Source organism: Eulemur rufifrons, chromosome 19 (genome assembly GCF_041146395.1).
Source record: "Eulemur rufifrons isolate Redbay chromosome 19, OSU_ERuf_1, whole genome shotgun sequence".
Classification (NCBI taxonomy): domain Eukaryota; kingdom Metazoa; phylum Chordata; class Mammalia; order Primates; family Lemuridae; genus Eulemur; species Eulemur rufifrons.
This window is the reverse complement of record NC_091001.1, coordinates 46,776,316-46,802,850: the sequence shown is the minus strand read 5'-3', so window position 1 is coordinate 46,802,850 and position 26,535 is coordinate 46,776,316. Positions and strand designations below refer to the sequence as shown.

The window sequence follows — 26,535 nt, the reverse complement described above, 5'->3', positions numbered from 1 at the left end:
AGCCTAGCTCATGGCGACCTCAAACTCCTGGGCTCAAGTGATTCTCCTGCCTCAGTAGCTAGGACTACAGGTGCATGCCACCATGCCTGGCTAATTTTTTCTATTTTTAGTAAAGATGGGGTCTCACTCTTTTCTTCAGTAGTTTTTAAAGGGCCTTTCTTCCTTTAGCACACCATAGTTAATATGAGAAATGTCTTCAGGGTACCTACATTTATGCATTTTTAACTGAAAATAGTTTAAAACTACTTAAAAGGAGTTGTAAATTGTTAACTGGTAAGAGAAGAGCTAAATAAAAAATATTTTTTAAAAGAACAGAGACAAACAGAAGCAGATAATACCTGATATTAAGAAAAGTCACTATAAAGGGCTCAATCACAATTCTTAGAGCCCTATTTTTAAAAAAATTAAAAATTATATTTCCAAAATCTAAATCAGAATTTCACTTAGCAAGTGGCTCGAGAATTTTCTAAAACATGACATAGAATAGAACTCTGCTGTTCTTTTTCTTTAAAAAAAATCCCTAAATTTATAGAAATGATATTGTGTTCACATAAGCAAAAAACTAGCCTAAAGAAAATATTAATTTTTAAGTCTACGTCTAACAAAGTTACCTTTCATCTTTCAGCCAAATTTCATCCATCTTTTCTTGCCACTTCTCTGGTGGTGCTTCCAGCCAGGCATTGAAATATCTGACGATTCCTGGGTGCTCCAGCTTGGCTAAGGCTTTCACTTCTCGCATTACCTTCTCCCGAGCCAATTCCCTGAAAGAGAGAAAACAAGGATCTAACAATTATGCTGATTTGATCTTTACAAATTATATGAATGTATTAAATTATCACACGTACCCTCAAAATATGTACATCTATCATGTATCAATAAAAAAAATTAAAAAAGAAAATTAGCCCCCCAAAAAAGAGAAGAAAAAATAAGATGATATTGAAGGTTGTTTGTATCTGAAGAAATACTCAGATCCAATAGTGAAAACAGAAAAATAATAAAATAGAATTCTCCCTTGAAGCTAAAATTAGGAACAGAAGAGTTAGCCTAGGTGTAATTATAAAAAGCCACATGTATTTGAAAAAATACATATATTTTAGTATTTTTTTTCCTTCTGGAAATAAGTGCTATAAGCACACATTGCCTATTCAAATAAAGCTTTCTTGGCTGACTATAAAGGAATCACCATAGACTCTTAAAGATTATTGCTCAACGTTTGTTTTCAATAGGAGGACAAATAAGTATGAGTGAATTCAGAGAAGACAGTTTAGCACCTCAGCTCAGGAGGACAGAGAAAGACCACCCCACAGGGTACATATTACAACCCCAACCTCTGATAGCTATTCTAAGGGATCCAATCCCACATTTCTAGGGACCTCACGATCAACTTAAACAACAAACAGAACAGCCCAAGAATATCAGCTACTCTGATTTTTTTCCTCTGTTTTGTTGTCGTTAATGTTCCCCACTCTCTTAATCTAAGAATCCTGGTACGTTTTTTAATTCTCCAACGTGTAGGTCTCCACATTCAGTTACCAAATCCTATCAGTCCTCCTTTTCAATACCTTACACTCATTCCTTATCTTTGGACTCAATTGTTGCCAAAAAATCTCCTACAGAACAATCCGGCCCTCCTATCCTTTCCTTGTATCAGCCACGTACACACTGCTACCAGGCACCTCCACTTTGTCAGTCACTTTTCTACTCACAGACCCAACTGTCTACAGAATAAAATCTCAGCTTCTCTGCTTGGCATTTAAGGTACTATGACCTATCTTTTCCATCCTCTCTTCCACATGCCCCTGTTCTTACCCTTTGCTCCACCCATTCCAGATCGTTCACCATTCTCCAAGCCATCTCTGCGTATTTGCTGAGAGCCTTTGCCATCCGCCATCCCTCCCCTACATGTTTGCCTACTGAGGGAAAGGCCACTCTTGAGCACCCAGAGCAAACGTCACCATCTCCACAAAGCTTGATTTCCTTTCCATTACATCTGCTGCTTCTTCATGTGATACTACTTACTAAGATAAGGTACAGGTCACTGTCTTTCTTGCATTGTAATTATTTGAGTATGTATACAGAAGCACCAAAAAATTATAGGCTTCTTAAGGGCAGAAACCTTAATGTTCATAGCCTTTGTGGTACCTGGCACACATAAATACTTAAACTACTCAGAAGTTTTTTACCAAAAGAAAAAACTTAGCACCACAGTACCCAAACCATCAAACATCTGTGTCCCTTCTAAAATGTAACTTTCCCGAGACTTGGTGGAGTTAAAAAAAAAAAAAAAGTAACTACCAGATATGAGTACAGCATAGCAATTAGTGCACATTTAATCAAGAATCAATAAGACCCTTCTACATAAATGGGAAAAAAATATTGCTGAAAGCCCACGAAGCATCACTCCGTTCTGAGCCAGAAATTACACTTCTAGGAATCCATCCTAAGGAAACAGATGTGGTCAAAATTTATATAAAAGACGAACACTGCAAAGTTATTTCTATTCGCAAAAAATCAGAAACCAAATTAACAATAAGAAATGATTAAACAAAATAAGGCACATGTATTAAATGGACTATTATCAAGCCATAAAATGCTTTTAATGTATTTTAGTATTTTAATGAAATATTCTTAATAGCATGGAAAATGTTGAGGATACAATGAGGGAAGCAAGAGACAAAACTGTACAGCATTGGCAACTGTGCTACCAATTAGGTAAATTTATGACCAGAAAAAAAAAAAAATCAAAAGAAAATACTCTAAAGTGTTAACAGTAGTTATTACTAGGTAGAGAAAATACAATTCAAATGTTTTTTAATACTTTTCCTTATTTAACACAATAAATATAGATTATTTTTAAATACTGTGATTTATTAATATTAAAGTCTATTGTAAGTCACTAAAGTCTTAGGTTGTTAAAAATCAAAAACAAGGGCATATTTTTTAAGTAGATATAAAGCAATCTATACAGATCACAACTTTTAGACAGCTAGTCATCTCGTAGCACTTAGAATCAAAGACTTGGATGGTCAGAAACTATGTTTTTTATAGTGTCTATGGAGTATAGCAAGAGAGACATTCCACCCATGAGATTAGATCATACAGTGTTAAATCCAAGTTTACTGAAAGTACCATTTATTACCTATTGGGGAGACGGATCCTCTTGATAGCATAATTGCAGTCATCTACCTTGTTTCTAGCTTCAAAGACAACTCCAAAGCCACCGCGACCCATGCATTGAATTGGTTCAAAATCTGTCAGATATCTAAAAAGAAAAAATAAATTTTTAAAAAGTTTACAATAGTTTAAATTTTGTTGTAAGGTAAAAAATCAGTTCAATCTAACATTACGATATATAAAAATGTATAAACTCAGTAAGCTCATAGAACTCATTTTCATTAAGAGCATCATTTGAATTCTACTGACAGCATTCTTAGTTCTTTTGCTTGTATAATAAATAAAGCAAACACATTTTTATGGGTTTCCTAGGAAAAATAAAAACAAAAAAGCTTTGTTTAATTGGGAATCACTTGTTAGTCACTTGTTCTTACAGCGACTGTACCACTGATGTGTCCTATCCAATACTTCCTATCATCTACCAAAATATCATATTCTTAATTCTCTAACTTTTTACTTTTTGTGACATTTAATACTTAATTAGAAAAGGTATTTAATCTTATCCCATTGCCAGTAAATTTTATGAAAACAATTTAAGCAATCGTATTATGCTCAAGTACTTTTTTGGCCATAAACCTTCCTAGGAACCAAAGCCGACACTGGCTTGGTTGCCTCACTGGTCTGTGCTCACCACTGAAGGTATTCAGTCAGACGGAGCCAACTCGCCAACTGTCACTCACAATGGGGCCTCCACCCTGCAGCCTGTTTCTCCCTTAGTGCCTGACCTCGCTGACCTGCACTGTACATTCCAGTCAGTTAGCACCATGCTCTCTAACAACTTCAAGCTTCTGCTATTTGCTCTGCTGGGACAGCCTTCCTCTTTGCACTTAATGAACCCTATCCTTCCTTTATTCTGCTCATCTCACCACCCCTGTAAAGCTTTCTTCGACCCCATAGCACTCTGCACATAATACTTTGAACTATTTAGACTTAATATTTCTTAGTTATTTGGTTCCCTTGTCCCACCACCACCGTATTGTGGGGGCCATAAATGCAGGAAGGAAAGCATTCTTGTTTCTCTCTGTGTTTCCAAAACTTGGGCACTACCTGGCAAATTGAAAGTCTAACAAATGTCTTTGAATAAATGCATGAATTAATAAATGAATAAATTAGATGTTTGGTGTCCCTTATAAGTAAGTTAATTACTTTATGACTTATATACTTGTATTAATTAAGTAGTTGCCTCAGCTGGTTAGAGCATGGAGTTAAGGAGGGGAAGCAATAAATCCCAACCCTCCATGGGCCAATTATCTACAGAGTAATAATCTGTATTCCTAAAAATAGCTAGTTAAGGGACCTCAGTACAAATCCATCTCCTCAAATGCAAAAGCTTACAAAGTTCAGGTCCTACTCCTGGAAGACCAATTGAATTATCTTTCTATATTAAGAAAAACATCTATATAAAAATGGATATATCTTCTAGAAAGAGTTTATATATGATTATAGACCCTATAAATATAAGTATCATCTTGGCTAAGTTCCCAGCTGATAAATGACAAAGTGGAGATTTTAACTCATGGCTGAATCCAGCATTCATGTCTTGTCTGAACTTCTGACCTCAAGTGATCCTCCAGCCTCGGCCTCCCAGAGTGCTAGGATTACAGGCTTGAGCCAGCCTTATATAAAAACCAATAGACCAAATCTTTGTTTTCTTCCCTCTCTTATTCTCTATTATATAACATAAGATGCATTGACTTTATATCATAGTATTTAAGTATTGTTAATTTTTTTTTTTTTGGAGACAGAGTTTCGCTCTGTTGCCCGGGCTAGAGTACCGTGGCACTAGCCTAGCTCACAGCAACCTCAAACTCCTGGGCTTAAGCAATCCTTCTGCCTCAGCCTCCTGACAAACATGTGGAGATTTAGATCAGACTCTAATAAACATAATAATTATTATTTGGTACTATTAATGTCAATCCCTATACATAGTAGATCCTAAATACCTAACTTACCTGTATAAGAACTTAATTTGGTATTGAATTTCTTAACTCCTATATCACTCTATTTTTATCCCTCTTAGGGTATATATCATTTTAAATAAATTTAAGTTACTTGAGGGTTAAGTCTACGTTTTATTTATCCAGATATCCACACATTAAAAAAACAGTTAAACAAGATCTTGGTTTAGATGTCATATTTTCTTTGATTCAAATGGTTACTATCAGAAGCTGTAACACACATTTACATTTTATAGGACTCTTACCGTGATATATATCCTGAGTTTTTTATGTCATTCCAGCTACTGTCATTGGCTTCACCACTTGGAGGATCATATTTATTTTCAGTTTGACACTGAGTTTCAGACTCCTTCCTTTGCTGATAAGGTAGAAAAACAAAATCACTACCAGTACAGGGCTGAACTGAAGTTAGCTAACAATCTTAGGCTATAAAGTAACATAGAAAAATAAACGCATTATAAAAACACAAAATAAAGAATTTTGCTTTATTAAAGAAAAAGAGTTTATCTTCCTATTGCCATCCCTCTAATCTTTGAGGGGATTTTGTTTCTTTATAATGTGGGTATGTTATACGTACAGTATAATATATAACTAGACATGAGAAAGACAGTATACATAGGTAAGTATTAATGCAAACCTTTGGGTAAGATTTGGGTCATTTCTTTTCCAACCAACTTTGTAGATGCTTTAAAAATGCTTTCAATAATAGGAAATTAAATTTGGTAACGTCTCATTTGCAATGTCTCTTCACCAACATCTCCTAAAAGATTTTCCGGAGGATGTTAATAATTGTTATGGTCAAATGGGGTACTCTGGGTCATCTGTTAAGTCATTGATTCTTTCAATAAATCTTTACTGAGCTCTGATTATGCACCAGGCACCATGTAAGGGGCTGGGAAGATGGCAGTAAATAATGTAGACTGGTCCTTGTCCTTAAGAATGTATAGTATGGCGGCAGAGAGAGAAATTGGGAATGACCTAGCATATACTTTGGTAAGGGGAGTACAGGGTATTCTAAGATATAAGCAGGGAATCTAACTCAGAAACAGGAGGTTAAGGAAGACTTCCCAGAGGACATGACAACTAATTCCAAACTAAAAGATATCAAGGAGTTAAGTACATGAGAGGGAAGGGAGAGGAAGTAGGGAACTCAGTTCAGAGGCAAGGTCAGAGGGATGAGTGCTTTCAGGCTCAGCAACAGTGTGACCTACACATGAAGAGCTCAGTGAATTCTGGGCAGGGGAAGGAAGGGATTAGGGTAGCAGTGAAGGAGGGGTCATGAGCAGGCAGGGTACAAATTATTCAGAACCGTGCATGTTCTAAGAAGGTTGGATGTTAGCCAGCCACAACATGGAGTTAGCCATTAAAGGTTTTTAAGCTAGGAAATGCAGCTAGAGCTAGGGTGTGGAGAGAGGATCAGAGACAGCCCGAGAACTAGGGGCAGGAGACCAGTTAGAGGCTACTTTAACAACTCAGGAGAGGTGTGATGGTGTTTGTACCAGGGAAACAAAAATTGAGATGTAGAGAAGATGACAAATTTGAAGATATTTAGGATGAAGAACTTGACAGAACTTGGTCTAACTAGAGACAGAAGAATGATTTCTGGCTTTGGTGACTGAGTATGGCAGTACATTCCATTGAGAGAGAAAAATGCCAGTGGAACAGGCTGGGATGGGAATAGGAGTGGAAATGAGGACAGTTGGAGATATGGCTCATTTGAGGTACCTGCATGGCACCTACTAGATAGTTGGTCCAGAGAAACAGATTTGGGAACCCTTAGTATATAAGACGATTGGAGCTGGGAAAGTAGCGGAAACCATCCAAGGAGAGTTTGTGGGATGGATAAAGAAAAGAGTGAGCCCTGAGGAATATCATTGTTATCGGAAGAGGCTATAAGGAAGCACATGAGGTCCTGAGGCATCCATACCACACCCAAGAAGGAGAACAGGAGAGCCTGGTGTCAAGGAAGCCAGGTAAGAAAGGTCAAAGAGAGGTGTCTGACAGTGTCAAGTATGGAGAGGTTCAGTTAGATAAGAACTAGAAACTGTCCATTATATTTAACAAAAGGAAGATCATTGAAAACTTCGGCAAAAGCAGCTGCAGTGGACTGGTAGGGGTGGAAGCCAGACTACAATCGACTGAGTAGTGAATAGGTGGTGAGGAAGTGGAAACAAGAGTGTAAGCAACAATGATTTTATGGTAAAACTCAAGTACATTTAACCCCCTAGACAGACAGACAGATACACACACACACACACACACACACGCGCACACGCGCGTGTGCGCACACATACACACACATACATATTTTCTATACTTCCGACACTTTGAAATACATTAGATTCTAAAAAATATCTTACTCTGTGAGGATGAGGATGGAAAAGTCTGCGCACAATAAAAGTTGTTGCTACGATACAAAACAAAATCGTTCCAACTATTTCTTTCCACCAGTGTAAGAGGAGAACAGGATCCTTTTTGCGGATATTCTTGTTGTAATTTGGGTTGTCGTGGAATCTGACAGTGATCTGTGTGCTCCGTTTGTTCCTTTCCCTCTTGTAGTATGGTAGATAATAACCGTTATCTTCAAAAACAGACATTAAAAGGTTTTCTTTAAAAAGATAAACCAAAATAGGCCCATCTTTAATTGCTAAAAATTATCTATTTTTTATATAACACTAATTCCTAAGTTTTAGCTCCTTTTTTTAAAAAAACACATTTCAAACACCTTCATTTGCCTTACTTTTTTTGTTAAATATAGACATTTTCTTTTATTCCATAAGCATTTTAAGTTTTCTTTACATTGTATAATAAGACTGGGAAAAAAAATCATAAGGGCCACCCATTCATGACTTCATTAATAGTTCAATTCTTTAAATACAAGAATTAGTACTCAATCTTCCTTCAAGATATTTTAAGCTTTCCTTTTACTTGGTATCAATAAAATACCAAATTTACCACTAATCATTCTTCATAAGATGAAAGAAAAACATCCCATCATGCTCTTTGGTTCAGTTTGGGCTGTCAAAATGAGTTTGTCCCAGAAAAGCGCCTGTCTTTTTTTGTCTTATATTTTACACTACGAGGGCAGACAACACAAATCTCTCTAAACTCGTTTTATGATCAATCTCAGATAAAAGCTGCTGTTTCTAGTTCAGAGTCTTCTGGGTTTTTTTTTATTAATTTAAGTTATAAAGTAATTTTCCAGTTCTAGCATCTAGGGTAACTGATGGGGAATCTATATTTTTGTTGGACGCAGATTTGAGGACTTTTTAAATACTTAACTGTTTAAAAGATTTTCACATCTGAATATATCCTAACTTTAAAAACCTGCTGCTTACTATACAGGAATGCATTCATGTCAAATTTCACCTGTTCTTGACTTGTATACTAATTTCCCTTGTCTTAGGACAAAATTAAAATAACCTCACTTAAAAAAATTTTTTTTTTTATTTTTTTGTGCCAACTAGATAAAAAATAATCTCATTTTACAGCATTTTCATGTCACTTTATGGGAAACACCTGTTTTCTTCATTATACAGGCAATTATATAATACATAGGCTGACAAATGAGAGCTAATAACAAGAACTAATGTTTACTGACACTTACTATATGCCAGTCACAGTGTTAGTTAAAACTTTACATGCATTATCTCATTTAGACCTCATAACAACTCAATCAACAGATATTAGAATTATCATCCTTGTTTTACAGATCAAGGAACTGAGACACAGACAAGTAGGGTGTGCTCAGCCTAGTACATGGCACAACTGGGATTTGAATCCTGGCAATCTGACTTGTGTGCTTTTTCATCATTCACAATATTGCCTCCCAAGACATTTTATTTTCTATACTTCAATCAACTTTCCTTCATTTGAATTCTATTAATTTCAAATAAATAAATAAAATGCACTATTTTTTAATCCAAGAATAATCACACTTACCATATGGATACTGCAAGATTGAAAGTGCACCATTACTGTATTCTTCATGGGAAAACTTGTCATTACTAAGACATTTGTCAAATTCATCAGACCCCACCAAGATAGGAGTTCTGGAAGGAGAATCTAAAAGAAAATGATAAAATGTTAACTGTTATGTCTTTACTGAAAATGTACGTTCGCATTCCTTGAATAAACTGATAGTCAACCACAGTCCAGTTTAAACATGTAAGTCAAACAAATGATCCAAAGTTCTTGCCTTTGAAAAGCAACCACTATTACAGAGAAGATGAGTCATTTAAACAAGCAATTAAAATATGATATGAAATGTGTAGTTAAAAACACATACAAGGTATAGAAATATAATTAAAGAAGTAGGTGGCCCAGTATTTGATTTCAATTAATTTATGTGTCTCAAAGAATATGATGTGATAACCAGATAATTTTTAATGTAAATATTCTTCATATAAATATTAAATATGTTAAGAGCTAAATGTTACTTTGGCATGGTCAGTGAATGGTTAAGAGTTTTTCTAAGTTGTATAGACAAATATTTTATTGACCTTTATTTTTACAGAAGCAACTGCTGCTCCCCAAAAATAATGTTCTAAATAATAATTCATTATTAACATCTGAAATACCTTCATGGTTTATCTGCAAAATATAAAGTATATAATAGTTCCTATCTCTGCAATATTCAAAACTAGGGCAAAGCCAGCCAGGATTAGGTCTTTGAATACTTTAACAATATTTATAAAAGTTTATAATTCACTTACGAATTAAGGGTTTCCATTTGATTGTTGGCAAAGGAATAATTGCATTTTCATTATTGACAGATTCCAAGGCCTTGGGACTTGTAGGAAATTTTTCCGAAATTCTGACTGATGACTGCAGATACAGCTGGCCTCTATACATTCCTGAATCAACCATAATTATATCATGTCAATTATGTCAATTATGCAATGATTTTTTTAAAAAGGTTTTTTGATTTATTAAAATTAGATTAATTACAGTTATTTCTTCATGTGCTACTTAGTTCTTTTCAAAGAAAAAACATGCCTGAAGCACTAAAAAATAAACTCAATGGTTATTCAACAAAAATAGGGAGAAAAAGTTAGACACAAAGTCCCTATGATTTTTCTCATAAATAGCACATTTTAAATAATTGCAGGAAAACTATTCCAATAGGAAAACTCAAAGATAGAAAGTCATTTATATTGTCATGAAACAAATAGCTTAGATGAAGTAACTTTCTTTTTAATTTTTAAAACTTTAATATGAAGGGGTGGGGGGTCGTAAGGAGGGGTGTTCGGTTGCCTTGTTTGTTTTTGTTGAGACAAAGTCTCACTCTGCCACCCTGGGTAGAGTGCAGTGGCATCACTGTAGCTCACTGCAACCTCCAACTCCTGGGCTCTAAGCAATCCTTCTGCCTCAGCCTCCCAGGTAGTTGGGGCTACAGGCATGTGACACAATGCCCACCTGGGTTTTCTTCTCTTTCTTTTTGGTAGAGACAGGGTCTCACTCTTGGTCAGGCTAGTCTCAAATTCCTGAGCTCAAGAAATCCTCCTTCCTCGACCTCCCTGAGTGCTAGGATTACAGGCATGAGCCATCGTGCCCGGCAGAAGTAACTTTTTCCTTAAAGAAGGTTACCTGAACACTTACAATTCTAGAAATATTGTTAACAATTGAGTCAAATACTATCATAACACACTTACAATATGTTATTTCTTCAAAAATTCTTGCTTTTAGACTGACAGGTGGGTGGTGTATGGATGGAGCTAACAGAATTTTATGAGTATTTGATGACCCAAACTAGTTCACATAATTAGACTCGAGAGTTTTCAAAATTTATTACATATTTTTGTTTTATTTTGCTTTTTAAAGATGGGAGTCTTGCTGTGTTGCCCAGGCTGGTCTCAACTCCAAGCCTCAAGTGATCCTCCTGTCTCAGCCTCCCAAGTACCTAGGATTACAGACATAAGCAATTGTGCCTTTGCTCCCCAAATTTATTATATGAAAGGCTTTCAATTGCCCAGAAGCACATCAGAATTTTGTTTTTCAGATCAGTTTTATAGATGTACGGAAAAAAATAATAAACCTAATCTTAAAGGGAGGGTGCAAATTGATGAAAATACAAATACAACTGTAAATGCAAATATAGAGAGTTGTAGACTTTGAGGATATATAAGTAATTTTAAACCATGCTATATCATGAGAACATTTCTAAACCTTTCTAATATAGGTCTCAGAGAAAAAGAACGTGTTATAGTAATTTTTTTTTTTTTTTTTTTTTTTTTTTTGAGACAGAGTCTCACTCTGTTGCCCAGGCTAGAGTGAGTGCCATGGCGTCAGCCTAGCTCACAGCAACCTCAAACTCCTGAGCTCAAGCGATCCTCCTGTCTCAGCCTCCCGAGTAGCTGGGACTACAGGCATGCACCACCATGCCCGGCTAATTTTTTTCTATATATATTTTTAGCTGTCCATATAATTTCTTTCTATTTTTAGTAGAGATGGGGTCTCAGTCTTGCTCAGGCTGGTCTCGAACTCCTGAGCTCAAATGATCCGCCCACCTCGGCCTCCCAGAGTGCTAGGATTACAGGCGTGAGCCACCGCGCCCAGCCGTGTTATAGTAATTAAAAGTTTCAGAACTGAACAAATGGAAAAATAGCAGGAATGGAAATCAAAGTATAAACCTTAAAGGCAATCTAAATCAGAGAATGTTTTAGGAATTAAAACTAATATAGGCTGGGTGAAGGGGCTCATGCCTGTAATCCTAGCAGTCTGGGAGGCTGAGGCAGGATCCCTTGAGCTCAGGAGTTCGAGGCCAGCCTGAGCAAGAGTGAGACCCCATCTCTACCAAAAATACAAAAATTAGTCGGGTGTCGTGGCATGTGCCTGTAGTCCCCGCTACTTGGGAGGCTAAGGCAGGAGAATCACTTGAGCCCAGGAGTTTGAGGTTGCAGTGAGCTATGATGATGCCACTGCACTCTATCCTGGGCAACAGAGCAAGACTCTGTCTCAGAAAAAAAAAAAAAACCAACAAACCCCGCCCACCCCCCAAACTGCTATAGGTACTCCTGAAGTAGGAAGGCACAATGTAAGAATCGAATGTAGATGTCAATGTGTACTCTCAGTAGATATGACACATTTACTTACCCAAGTAAACACTGTTTTCTGTGGCTCCCCGGGCAGCTTCTACAATGTCTTCTTCATCTTCTAAAACTTCATTATTAGATGTATAACTTGTATCATCAAAAAGACTGATGGGAATGACTTTCCCATCCTTGACTAACCAGGCAGATGCAATTGGAGTACAAAACTAAACAAAAACAAAAGAAAGATCTTAAATAATTCAAGCAGCAGTTATGTAGTTTTGACTAATTAAATACCACTTAAAATCACAAATTTATTAAGGCACAGAGAACAAGTTGAGAAACCAAAATGGCAGTTATTTCCCTTCACCCAATAAGTTCAGTCAAACTGGGAGAGGAAGAAACATATTTATGGATCCTCAGTGGTTTTACGTACCTGGTATTCCCACTCCAGATGTCCTCCCTTCTTACTAAATGCCATGACCTTCCAATCAGCAACTGAGACCTTTATCACTATGTCCATCATGGTGGTTTCCTGTTCTTCCACATCTGAAATAATTTTAGATTCTTCTTTGTTCTCACTGGGCTTAAAGGTGCTTTCAATAAATCCGGCTCTAGTTTCCATGTCTGGAATATACCGAAGTTCAAAGTGGCCAACACTGAAATTCCACCTTAAATTTATAAAGGTGTGTTTTAGAAATTTACATTTAAATAAAGGGACCAAATAATTTAGAAGTCTTTTAGATTGAAGAAGCAAATACTAAAATTATTTTAGTGATGAGAAAAACAACTCAACATAATCTTCTAGAAAGGAGTGCCCTGCTGATTCATGCCACAAGAGGGCCCACAAGAACTTTGTCCTGATCCTTCAGAAACAATGGTTCTAAGAGTTGTGGACTGACAACAGTAAGGGACAGATTTTCTCTCACAAGTTAACAAATGTTCATACTTCCATATCAGAGCGATTTTATCAAAACACATAAAAGTCACCTTAAAATGAGGTAGCATGCAGTCTGCCTTACCTCTTAATTAAAGGCTGGGCATATCGCATTCAAGTGCAGAGAAATTAATATATCCCAATAAACCAATGTAAAGCAAGATGAATGCAACTATTTTAGATTCAAATGACAACATGGCCTCAAGAAGACAATATGATCTAGTATACTAAACCTGAAGGTCCTATCACCTCAGCTCCAATCTTGGATCTCTACCGACCAAGATGTGGCAAGTCATTTACCCTTTCTTAAGTAAGTTTCAGTGTCCTTATCCATAAAACGACAGTAATAATGTTTCCTTTATAATTAGTAAATAGAAAATCATTCAACTATCAACAATATAGTGTCTTTATCACTTAGATACAAAATGGCGTAGCTATGAATTCTGACATCCGTTGAAAAAAAAACTCATACTTAAAGAGTGTAGTTCTTAGAACCCCAGATCCTTCCTATTCTGGTAACTCAAAATTCTGTTAAGTTGAACACCAGCTCCTACGGGGTCTGAGCTCCCAGTGAGCACTCAGCACTTAAGGAAGCAAACTCCCATCGGGATAAAGAAGGTCATCTTGTCAGCAGATGCCCTGTTCACAGTCGAGGGAAAGTTGAAAGAATAAATACATTTTTAACTGAGTTTGAGAAAACAGTTTTCAGAAAAGGAAATATTGCATCAGATGAACAAAATCTGAAAGTCTGGTTCATTTTCAAAAGATAAAGATGGGATCTAAAGTTATTTTTACTACACAAGCAATTTAAAACTTAAATATTAGGTTTAAAAAAAATCAAGCACATGACAGGATCAGCATATCTAATCTAGGTATCTCACTTTTTAATCACATATTTAAATGTAAAAATTACATAAGGGGTTCATTATTTGAAGAAGGAAACAGAAAAGTATTAAACCAAATAAATATTTTAATACTTTAAGAAAATAGAGCAAAATGATTATTATTTTAAAATTAGGGTAATAAGACAAACTATGAAACTACCTACTAGACAGAATAAGAGTCAAATAGGCTTAAGCTCAAAGCAAACACATTAACTTTGTCTTAAGAGCATTCTGCGGGGAATGGGGGGGCATGGGCAATATATATAACCTGAACTTTTATACCCCCATAAGCTGAAAAAAAAATATTAAAAAAAAAAAAGAATATTATAAAAAAAAAAAAAAAAAAAGAGCATTCTGTATTCAAAGAACTTCAAGCTGCGAGGCTGTTTTGAAAAGCATCTTTAACCTGAGACTAAACTAATACATAGTCATCCTATGGGACTCCTTCTGGTTACATACCCTGAAGCATATGGTGAGTAGTTCAGATCAGGATTTGTTAATAACCATGAGGACATTTTTAATTTAGGACCCATATTTCTCTTAAAAAACTAATATGATTTTAGAGCAACAAAATAATTCACAAAATCTCCACAAATAAAAATCTAACGAATTTTAGTCTTAAGTGTACTTCTAAATGATATAAACAGCAACATTATCTGAATACACACTTCTCGTTGCCACTACGAGGTCCGACAGCTCTCACGGTTTTCTGAGTGCGTTGCAGAAGGAGTATGTCTTCTTCTTCTTCCATTTCATCACTATCCCACTGGCGACAACCCAAAGCAGAACAGATATACCTCACCTGAAAAGACAGATATAAAATCAGTAAAGGATACAATTCACAAGAGTTCAGAGATATTAAGAGAATCTCCGTAATTTTTAAAAAGTAAAAGGAAATTAAGGAAATGTATAAGAAGTACCCAAGTAATAAGAAGCATCAGTTAGATTACTAATTCCTATAATGAGTTATTTAGAACCAGAAAAGTATCAATGAATATTTATTTCAGGGAATGCTTTTAAGGATTTAGATAATTTTAATCTTACTTTGGGGATTTCCATGGAATATACAAGAAGAAATGGATAGCCAGTTGTGATATGTTAGTAACAATATCATTAAAATTATAGATGAGTTAAAAAAAAAAAATCAACCCCAGAGTTTCCATATAACAAAAGTATATGGTTTTTAAAAACCTAGACCTTTTCTAATAGCTTTTTGTATTTAAAAGTACCACTTTCATATCTTCTTTTTTTTTTTTTTTTTGAGACAGAGTCTCACTCTGTTGCCCGGGCTAGAGTGCCGTGGTGTCAGCCTAGCTCACAGCAACCTCAAACTCCTGGACTCAAGCAATCCTACTGCCTCAGCCTTCCAAGTAGCTGGGACTATAGACATGTGCCACCATGCCCAGCTAATTTTTTTTTCTATATATATTTTTAGTTTTCTAGCTAATTTCTTTCTATATTTTTTTTAGTAGAGACGGGGTCTCGCTCTTGCTCAGGCTGGTCTCAGACTCCTGAGCTCGAACGATCCTTCTGCCTCAGGCTCCCGGAGTGCTAGCATTACAGGCGTGAGCCACCATGCCCGGCCCACTTTCAAATCTTTATTAAAAGAAAAGGGAAGACTCTTACTATGATTCAAACTAAAATCCTCACAAAAAGAAGCATACCTTCTAGAATACCAGAATTTTGTAGCAGCACATTAAATCAGAGAATAAGATGATCAGGTTCAATCCTATTGTTTTACAGCGAGAGTATTGAAGTAAACATAAATTGAAGTGCTTGCTCAAAAAATGGCCAGACAGGATGTCATAGCCTCCCCAATACAATGCAGATGCAGGTTGGTGGAGAAGGCAGAAAAGCATCTGCAAGAGCAAGAAGGTGCTATGGACCTAACACTTGGATAAGAAATCATTAGAGTTTGCAAAACTCAAGGGTAAAAAAAAAACATGTTCCTATTCTTCCTTATTTTAGTTTAAGTCTATATATAAAATGTTCACATAGCAAGGTATTAACGGGTTAAAAAAAGATTTTTTACATTTTTAGAAAGGATGTTTTTAGTTACTCCTGATAATGGATGTATATTACAAGAGACAATCTTAGAGGCAGATTATATCCCAAGAGCTAATAACATTGGAGAAAGTCTAGGTCATTAACAGCATGACTTTGTTGTCAGATAGATCTAAGTCAAATCTGACTTTGAAAGTTTCTGAACCTTTTAAAGTCTCAGTTTTCTCATCTGTAAAATGAGTATAAACTTTCCTCTTGAATTGTCTTATTATAGAATCAAACTAGATAAATGAGTAGCAGCAATTATTCTTATCAGGATCGTTATTAATTTTTGGAAGGTTCCTCATCTGCCAAAATGTGGGGGAAAAATTGTTACTCTTAGAAATATTGTGAAGATTTCAAAACAATGTACGAAAAAAGCACCTGAGACACTGTAGACCATATTTATTAATTCTCTTCCTCCTGCTATTCCTGGCTCTGCCATTTATTCTGTTACTTTACATAAATTTAGTTTCCCCTTTCTACTTCACAGTTCTCTTATTAAAACAAATGATACCCTCAGGGGAAAATAATAATAAACCTCCCCTAGTAATAGTATGGTTTAAGAAATTATTTCCTTTTTTTAAATTTCAGTAGATTTAGGAAGTACAGGTGGTTTTTTTTTTTTTTTTGTTGTTGTTGTTACATGGATGAATTGTATCATGCTGAAGTCAGGGCTTTCAGTGTACCCATCACCAGAATAGTGTATATTGTAACCAATAGGTAGATTTTTATCCCTCACTCCCCTCCCACTCTCCATCCTCTTAGTTTCTATTACACCTCTTTATGAGTATATATATCCCTCATTTAAGCTCCCACTTGTAGGTGAGAACATATATCATTTATTTTTCCATTCTTGAGATACTTCACTTAGGATAATAGTCTCTAGTTCCATCCAATTTGCTGCAAAAGACATTATTTCATTCCTTTTTATGGTAGAGCAGTATTCCATGGTGTGTGTGTTTGTGTGTGTATGTATGTATGTTTGTGTGTATCTATATATTATAAATATCTCTAATATATACACAAACACACACCACATTTTCTTTATCCACTCATCAGTTGATGGGCACTTAGGTTGGTTCTACATCTTTGCAATTGTGAATTATGCTTCAAAAGAAATAATTTCTTCTACCGCCAATTTATTCTGATTTTCCCCAAATAAATTCAACATTTTCACTCACCTTCCCACTATAGGCACTGAGTCCATATGTAGTGAGAGATTTTCCTCCAACCAAAACAACGTCATCTCCAAATTTATAGGAAGACTCAAGAAGTGATTCAACTGTGAAAGGAACTGTTTCCATGCTCTCACGGTCTCGGTCCCACTGGAAGAGGTCTCCATCCAGGGAAGGAATAATCATCTTATTCCCAAATACCTAAAACAGAAGCTGACTTTTAAAAGGGTAATAACTTTAAAAGAAGAGTAGTCATTAAGAGCTGGAGTCTTGAGCCTGATACACTCCAGCCTCCTTCTAAGCAGCACATGAAGCAGCACAGTCCATCAACCAAAAGTAATTTAAAAGAACTGCCAGTCGCTGCCAGGGCCCATATATGATACTCCAGTAAGGTTTTTCTCAAACTTTCTTTGCTGTTGGCCAAGAGAGTGATAGATGAGTTATCAAAATAGAGTATTATGATCAAATGAGGTCAAGAAAAGTTTTCTTACTACAGGAGTTCTTACAGACATTAATATGTCAATGTAAAATATGATTTTTCTAGTACAGAATCTAGGCCTATTTCATCCAGGCCAATTACCATCATAGACTCCGATCCAAAGAACATAGGTTTGGAGATGTTGATTCAAGCAGTATCATGTCCCTTCTTTTATTTGCTTTCTCAAATCTGCTATGAAGTAGAGGCCTGGTAACTACGCTTAGTGGTTTATGTTCTCGGTTGCTCTTCTTTCTTTAACAAGGGCCTAACTATGTGCCAGGTGCATTCTGGTGGTTAGGATAAACCAGCGAGCAAAACACACAAAAAAGCTCTCTTATGGAGCTTAAACAATGGTGTCGGGAGGCAAACAACATAATAAATAAGAAATATAGTATGTTAGGTGATAAATGCCATCAGGAAAAAAATGGAACAAGGTAAAGGAGGACTGGAAAATATGTGTGGGGTGGAGAGGGGTTTATCAATAAAGAATTCAGGGTAGAACCACTGAGAAAGTCACATTTGAGCAAAGACCTAAACACAAGAGAGTTAGCCATGCTTTGCAAAGATTTGCAAAGGCCCTTAGGTGGAAGCATATCCATCACATTTGAGAGACCACAAGGAAAGTGAACAGGCTGAGAGGCAAGGGTGGAGGGAGGGGAAGCAGGCAAGAGATTAGTTGACAGCAGCGGAGGTGTCAAAGCAGGTCAGGTTTGGTATATAAATGGAAGGTAAAGCTAAAAAGGATTACATAGTGGAGTTCCTGCATGGCAGGAGCCAAAGAAAGTAGTCCAGGGCGATTCCAAGGTTTTGGGCCAAGAATATTTTGTCTCTTGAATAAGAGTTTTAGTACATGTCTTTGTGACATTGACCTTTGGCATTAAGAAAATATATAACTTGATCTACTTTAATTAATGACACAACTCTTTTCCTGATCATCTAGGCTCAAAACTTTGGGAAAAGGCAGTATGAAAGAGGTCTGAGTTTCAAGAAAACTCCAAACAAATGTTGGTCTTAATTTTTTTTTTTAAAACAAGATTTCTCTACACACTTTTTTGTTCCTTAAGCAGCACAATGCTTTCTTTAAAGGGATGCTTACTTAAAAACTCTCATACAGTCACTGAGAGAACTAGGTGTTCAACTCATATACCGTCCCGTTTGCCCTTTGGGGTTCTGAATGATAGGTTAAAACTTACTACTCTAATTCACTCTTTCTTTCATTTTCTAGTTCAAATCCTTATTATCTCATGCCTGAACTAGTATAATAGCCTCTTTACAATTCTTAACTGGAAATTTCCTCAACCTAAGCTCTACGTATCTTCTAGATTAATCTCTCTTAGTCGGAGTTAAGCTTGTTATAACATTATTCAAAAATCTTCAACAGCTCTCTATTATCTTCTTATTAAAGACCCCAAATCCTAAAGATCCAAAATCCTGCAGAGGACATTCAAAGTCCTCTAAATCTGACCTCAAACAATATTTTCACCCCCATCCTTTACTTTTCCCCACATGGGTAGAAAGCAGGCATGGTTACTTGAACATAACATTTAATGTCACTGCTATTGTTCAGTTATGTCATTGTCAAGGTCATTCTTCTCCTTGAAACACTCTCCTATGCCAACTCCACCCACTGAAATCCTATCTGTGGGTTTCATAGCATTATTTATGTCTTTGCTTTGAAATCCAAGAAAATTCTGGCAGTGTAAGTTTGCTGACAAAAATCTTCCCATGCCTTAATAATGTACTGTGCTTTTTGCTATAAGCTGAGATACTATCACATTCTCAAAAATGGTTTATTTATTTCCAAGAAATATTTACCAGGTATGCTAATGTTTATACATTTATGTTTATACATTGGCTGTTAAAGTAGTGCACTCACACCTGGTGCCCAGATTCTGTTATCTAATTCCATTCCACACTAAAAAGAACGAGGGCTCCTTGGAGAAATGGTTGATTCCAGGGCTGGGGCAAGGTAGATACAAGATAAGCTTTTACTTTCTTATTATTCAAAGAGTAAGGCTGTGCTCAAAAAGGATGGGGGCATGTTACTGGCCAAATCTGGGACAATTTAAGCACTAAAATAATAGTACTGAATTAAAAAAATAGGAATTCATGAGTCTATACTAATGGATAAAATAATAATATGGGGGAGAAGAGAGGGCTAGAGTTGTAAAAATTAGCATTTTGTAACCATTAAAGATTGGATCAGATAAGAATCAGTAATCGCGCTAAATAGGTAGAAATTTTGATAAAGAGTAGGCTATTTGCATGGTCTTAAAGTGTGCCCCTGCAGACTACTTATTAGTTACAAGAAATTTTTTTAAAAAGCACAAAATAGTACTACATGATGGGTGCAACGCGCACTACCTGGGGAACAGACATGCCTGGAGCTCTGATTTGGGGGGAAAGGCGGTACATGGGCAACCTATGTAACCTGCAATTCTGTATCCCCCATAACAATAAGATGAAATAAAAAAAAATAGTAAAATGCTGGAGAACTTAGATAATACCTTGATTGGATGATCAAAATTAAAATCACCAATGAGTGTTAGATGTGATACCCTGAGAGAGGACATATTACCTATGTAGTATTCCAGCCAAGAATGCATAACCTAAATCTCGTCACAAAGAAACATCAGACAAGCACAAAGTGAGGAAATTTCAATTTTTTTAAAAAAAGGATGAAGAGATCGTATTCTTCAAAAATATCAATGTCATAAAAGACAAAGAAAGGCAGTGAAAAAAAAATCCAGATTAAAAGAGGCTAACATGACAAATAAATGCAACACCTGACCCTAGACTAGATGCTATCCCAGGAGTGGAGGATGCTAGAAAGGACAATATTAGCTCAACTGACAAAACTCAAATATGGATGATAACGTATTGTATCAATATAAATTGATGACGTTAATAAATGTTCTCGATTAGGTAAGAGAATATCTCTATTAGGAAATACACACGGATGTATTTAGGAGTAAAGGACCATGATGTATATTTAACTTATCCTCAAATATTAAAAAAAAAGTGTATATGAGGGGTAGGGGAGAAGAGAGAGCAAAAGAGTGAGCAAAAGAACACAGGCAAGCACATTTAAATGACAATGCAAATGACCAGGTTGGGGTAGGTAAAATCTGGGTATATGAGGGTTTTTGGTACCACTTTTATTTGTGCAGTTTGATTATTATTGATATTTATTTTTATAGCTCGAAATTATTTCCAAGTAAGAGGTTAAAAGAAAAGAAAGGGCCGGGCATGGTGGCCCAAGCCTGTAGTCCTAGCTACTCGGGAGGCTGAGGCAGAAGGATCGCTTGAGCCCAGGAGTTTGAGGTTGCTGTGAGGTAGGCTGACACCATGGCACTCTAGCCCAGGCAACAGAGTGAGACTCTGTCTCAAAAAAAAAAAAAAAAAAGGTAATCCTGCAGGAGCTCTATAATTAAACTCAGAAGACTATACCATTAAGTTGAATGTTCACTGTAATTCTGGACATTTAAAGATTTCTAACTATTACTCTTTATTAAAAAACATTTGATTTTTAATAAATTCTCAAATGGCATTGGTATATGAGGGCTGTCCAGAAAGTATCCAGCCATAATTTTCATAATTTTTCATATTACATGGCTGGATACTTTCCCAACAGTCCTTGTATATCCCACTCAATATTACCTGAGAGTTTTATCATTACCATTTTATTCTTTCCTGTTTTCTATTTCTTGATAACAGATTTTATTTTCAAAAAATTAAAACTTTTCTTTTTATCTTTTGTAGAATGTCCAACTTGAAGCTGTCATTAGAACAAATTTAGGTCACAGTATGCATACCCTATTAATACAATGACAATATGTATTTAGCCAATATTATCTCCCATTTTGAGTTACATATCAGATAGAAAACCAAGTATTTACTGTTCTCTACCTTACATATTATGTTAGGTATTCTATATTCTATTAACAGTAGATTCAAATTATGATAAAGTTAAAAAATAGGTATTTCAACTGTCTGCCCATCTCAACAATAGTAGCAGCTTAAAGTCCAAACAGGGAAAGCAGGTGTGCATCGCTAAAAGAAAGAGGAAGAGAGGTTAGTGGGTCTGTAGTAAACAGACAGCATTTATTTTGACTTGTTTCCTCTTCCATTAACAACCTCTTTTGTCCTAAAGCAGCAGCAGGTCCTTAGAGAATACAATGGCTCCTAAGTGCAAAAAGCAACTGTCAAACTAACATAAACTAAACTTCATTTTTGCTTTAAGGATGCTCTATGCACCTCCAAAAGTAAAAGAAAACTTACCTCTCTTCAATTAAAAATATGGTTTCAGCAACCAAGATAATTTGATATGATTGATCATACTAAGAAAACTGCCTTATTTTAAAAGTTAAATCTTCAATAGCATTAACTCAGTAAAGTGCAAAACACAAAACAACAACAAAAAAGCATTATGATTCAATACTGAATCATCATGACATATTTCTGGATTGCGATTTTAAAAGTTCACTTTGAAATAGCTGCACTTCACTAATTGGCTGCTTATGAGTCATACTCATGGCTGATGACCTTTCCGCCAATCTCTGTCAAGTCTTTCAGGCGCATATGTGAAAGCAGATGGAGCTTTTCCTTGATAGCCTGAGAAGTGATAGATATATGCATGCAGTTCAGGTAAAGAGATGACATCACCCCTCACAATAGCATTACCTCACCCCCTAAGCATAGGAATGAGTCACCCGGATAGTCAGCTGCAAATCTCTTGGTAGAAAAAAATGTAGGTTACGGTGATGTATTTTCACATTCTACTGATTTGTCCGTGTAAGCTGCTATTTGTTCTGATTCACTGCCCTGCATCTCAAACTAATTTGAGTGGTGACTAGCTTTCTCCCTTCAGTCATTTTAAAAAGTATAAATTCTTGTTAGCTTGTGTTTATTTCCTCTATTTGTTTTCCCCTGTTTGTAATTATACAATAAAAGTTTGTCATGGCTAGCAAACTCAGCATCAATAATCAAGTCAGAGTCTTTATCTGTATAATCACAGAGCAGTTTAGTAAAGTAATTCAGTTTTGGTTTCTGAACAAAATCTAAATGGCATAATGAATACCAGTGGCACATGTAATTAAGGACTCCTATCTGAAATTAAAATGTGAAAACAATAACTCTCAATTGAGAAAATAAAGGAAGTACTACTACTAAAATGAATACTCTTAGTAATAAAAAACAAAAATTCCTTTAACTATATAAAAATATTTTTCCATTTGATTCTTTGCTATTTTTCTATGCAGCCAACTTTTCCTTCCCCATTGACACGCACACTTTTTGGTGGTACATTCAACTTTATTTTAACTTACTGTGAAAATTGCAAACATACAAAATATAAAGATAATTGTATAATTATATAATAAATGTAATATTATAAATACCCAAGTATCTATCATCCAGTTTCAATAATTATCAACATTTTGCCAATTGTTTCATCTATTTCCATTTACCCACTACATACTTGTGTATTAGAGTAAAATCATCTATTATACTCTTCAAATTTCCCTGATTGTTTCAAAGATCTACTTTATGATGATATATAATTCCAAGTCTACATATTACATTTAATTATTTTTTTCCCCCATAAGAGCCCCTTTCACGCCCTTTTTCATGCATTGATTTACTTCAGGAACCAGATTATCTGTCCTAGATAGAATGTCCCACACTCAAGATTTTGCACATCATTTAACTTTCATATTTCCCGGAAAATATGATTAGACTTGGAGCTTTGATCTGATGCAGGTTCAATTTTTTTTGACAGGAATACTTCATCTCTGGTGCTATGTACTTCCTATCGTATTAGTGGTCTGTAAACTACAGCCCACGGGCCAAATCCAGCCTGGTGATGCCTATTTTTGTAAGTAAAGTTCTATCGGAACACAGCCACACACTCATTCATTTACATATTGTCTGTGACTGCTTTTTAGCTGCACCTAGAGACCATATGGCCCTCAAAGCCTAAGATATTTACTAGCTGGCCCTTTACAGACAAAGTTTGCTGATCTCTGTATTATATCATATTAGGAGGCACATAGTGTTTGGTTGTCCCACTTTTAATGGTGTTACTCTCAATCAGTGGATTTGAGGGAGTCAGCCTGATCCCTCCATTTAAAGTGTCCCATCAACTTTTCACCATTTTAGTAATATTTGATGATCTACTATTTCAATAGGGGAATAAAATAGTAATTTCTAATTTTACCATTCTTTCTGCATTTATTAGCTAGAATTTTTGTATAAAGAACTGTCTCTCATTTGGCTCTGGAAGCCAGAGTTACATACACTAGCATTTTCTCAGTTAGTGACTCAGACATTAAACACTCTCAAATCCCAAAAGTTGAATCCAGAAGTAACTCATCCACATTTAAGATTGAAAATTTTAAATGGCTCAGGAGACTTAATGAGACCAATATGTTCCCTAACCAGGAAAGACAGAAAAGGAACACAATGACTCTGATAGTTACAAAAGCCAAGTTTCATGTACAAGCTAAGATGCAATAAGATTTAAAAAGGAGAAGAGGGGGTAAGAAAAAGAGTGTGGCAAGATGTCAGGCTCACCGAGTGTAGAGATGAGGAAGAATAAACATCCGCCAAGAAGAAAAACGGAGGTAAACACCACCAACTACCCTAGAATATTTATTAAAGGGGTACAAATCCCTGCCCCACCTCAAGAACTCCAGGGAACATTTCTAGGATAGTTCAGTAACTGATGCTTACAACGATGATCTCAAGGAATTAATAAAAAGCTAAAACTCATTGAAATCGGGAAGATGTAAAATACATGAAAAATATTGATTAAAAGTGCTGAATTGTTGACTCATTATTATCTGGAAATCTCCTTTGCCTGGGACAATGACTTTCTGGCCATGCTGGTAGTTTTGCAGTTCAAGGTGGTGAGGCGACAACACACATCCTAAGTACAAAATCAAGACATATCCACAGGGAGCTGACTGCACTTCATCCAGCCCCATTCCCTGGGGCCCTGGCTTTGGCACTCACTCACTCACTATGTGAACTTGGATAAAAATTGACACTTTACTGTTTTGTTTTGTTTTTGGAGACAGGGTCTCACTTTGTCACCTGGGGCTAGCGTGCAATGGCATGATCATAGCTCAATGCAATCTCAAACTCCTGGGCTCAAGCAGTCCTTCTGCCTCTGCCTCCCGAGTAGCTGGGACTACAGGCGAGCACCCCCACGCCCAGCTAATTTTTCTGGTTTTTTGTAGAGAGAGGGGCTTGCTCAAGCTGGTTTCGAACTCCTGGCCTCAAGCAATCCTTCTGCCTCCGCCTCCCAAAGTGCTAGAATTACAGGCGTGAGCCACTGCACCCAGCTAACACTTTACTGTTTTACACAATTTCTCACATTAACTTATTTCAATTGATTCTCATAATCACACTCCACAGCTATCTTAAAAGGTATGCCTTTTTGGTACCTAAACTATTGGTTAATGTTTTTACCACTTTGGGTATCCATGGGCTTCCTTCCTTTCCCCACTCCTTTCCAAGTTCCCCCTTATTCCTCCACAATTCAAATGGAAAGGGTTTGACATTCTCTTTTGCTGTGAGACTTTCAATGAAACTCTAACAAATAAAAGGGCTGTCTCAGGGAGGCATGTGCATTATAAGACAGATATCTCTAATTGTGGAAGTATTTATATTTATAAAATTCATCAAGTGTTCATACCAAGTAGCAGAAGTAGAATTCTGATAAAAAGCAGGAAAATTCTCAAAATCCTATTAAAATCAATCTATCTTTGCAACACTTTTTTCTCTCCATTTTCTCTGACACATCATTCTCTCTCAATTTTAAAATGTTAGATTCTAAAAGTTTGGTCATAGGTCTTCTTCTCACCCTACTATCTTTCAAGCTGATTGATCTTCTGAGTTTCCATGACAATAACAATTTTAATTTTAACTTCAGCCCAGACTTTTCCTCTGTGAGCACAAGACCCGTATAGTCAAATGCCTCCTTAGCATTTCTGCTTGCAGAGCTCTCACAGTCTGTCCGAACTCATTTCTAAACAAATTCATGTCCTACCTGTTCTTAATTTACTACTAAGTTCTCCTTTGGTCTTGTAGTTTCATAAAGTTCTTCCTCCTTAAACTTCTCTTAAACCCGTCACTTTACTTCACTCCACTTCCCCTGTTACGACCTAGTCCATTTTTTTTTTTTTTCTTTTGAGACAGTCTCACTCTGTTCCCCGGGCTAGAGTGAGTTCTGTGGTGTCAGCCTAGCTCACAGCAACCTCAAACTTCTGGGCTCAAGCGATCCTCCTGCCTCAGCCTCCAAAGTAGCTGGGACTACATGTGTGTGCCACCACGTCCGGCTAATTTTTTCTATTTTTAGTAGAGACGCGGTCTCACTTTTGCTCAGGCTGGTCTCAAATTCCTGAACTCAAACAATCTTCCCGCCTCAGCCTCCTAGAGTGCTAGGATTACAGGCATGAGCCACCACACCTGGCCAACCCCAGTCCAAATTATCATTCCTGTCTGGACTACTGTTATGTAGTCTCTTAACTAGTCTAGGAAACTAGAAGTAGTCTTCCAATTTCTGCTCTTGTTCCAGTCCATTCTCTACAGTAAGAGTGATCTCTCCCACTTAAAATCCTTCCATGGTTTCCCAAGGCTCAGGATAAAATCCACAATTCCCAACATAGCTTACTGGACGCTGCACAACCTGGTCCTGGCCTACCTCAATGGCTCATCTCTGCTACTCTCTCCCAACCCTCATTCTCATTACCATCCTCAACTTCTTTTAGTCCCCTGAGCATGCCACGGTGACTCTCATCGCAAGGCCTTCACACAGTCTATTTCCTCTCCCAGAGGTGTCCTTCGCC

The 26,535-nt window shown here is 36.4% G+C and overlaps 1 protein-coding gene across 2 annotated transcripts in view; it reads right to left on the bottom strand.

Annotated features, from left to right (window-relative positions):
- EIF2AK3 (eukaryotic translation initiation factor 2 alpha kinase 3) overlaps positions 1-26,535 on the bottom strand; it is a 68,413-nt gene that overhangs the window by 19,617 nt on the left and 22,261 nt on the right. Inside the window, exons 3-12 of one of the 2 annotated variants that reach the window (XM_069493943.1) lie at positions 17,212-17,406; positions 14,653-14,786; positions 12,600-12,834; positions 12,228-12,390; positions 9,848-9,988; positions 9,075-9,197; positions 7,493-7,740; positions 5,378-5,490; positions 3,140-3,262; positions 612-761 (exon numbers count right to left, since the gene is read on the bottom strand). In XM_069493943.1, the coding sequence (XP_069350044.1) occupies positions 612-761; positions 3,140-3,262; positions 5,378-5,490; positions 7,493-7,740; positions 9,075-9,197; positions 9,848-9,988; positions 12,228-12,390; positions 12,600-12,834; positions 14,653-14,786; positions 17,212-17,406 (1,625 nt within the window). The remainder of the gene's footprint in view (positions 1-611; positions 762-3,139; positions 3,263-5,377; positions 5,491-7,492; positions 7,741-9,074; positions 9,198-9,847; positions 9,989-12,227; positions 12,391-12,599; positions 12,835-14,652; positions 14,787-17,211; positions 17,407-26,535) is intronic. The other variant, XM_069493944.1, reaches the window with a different exon arrangement.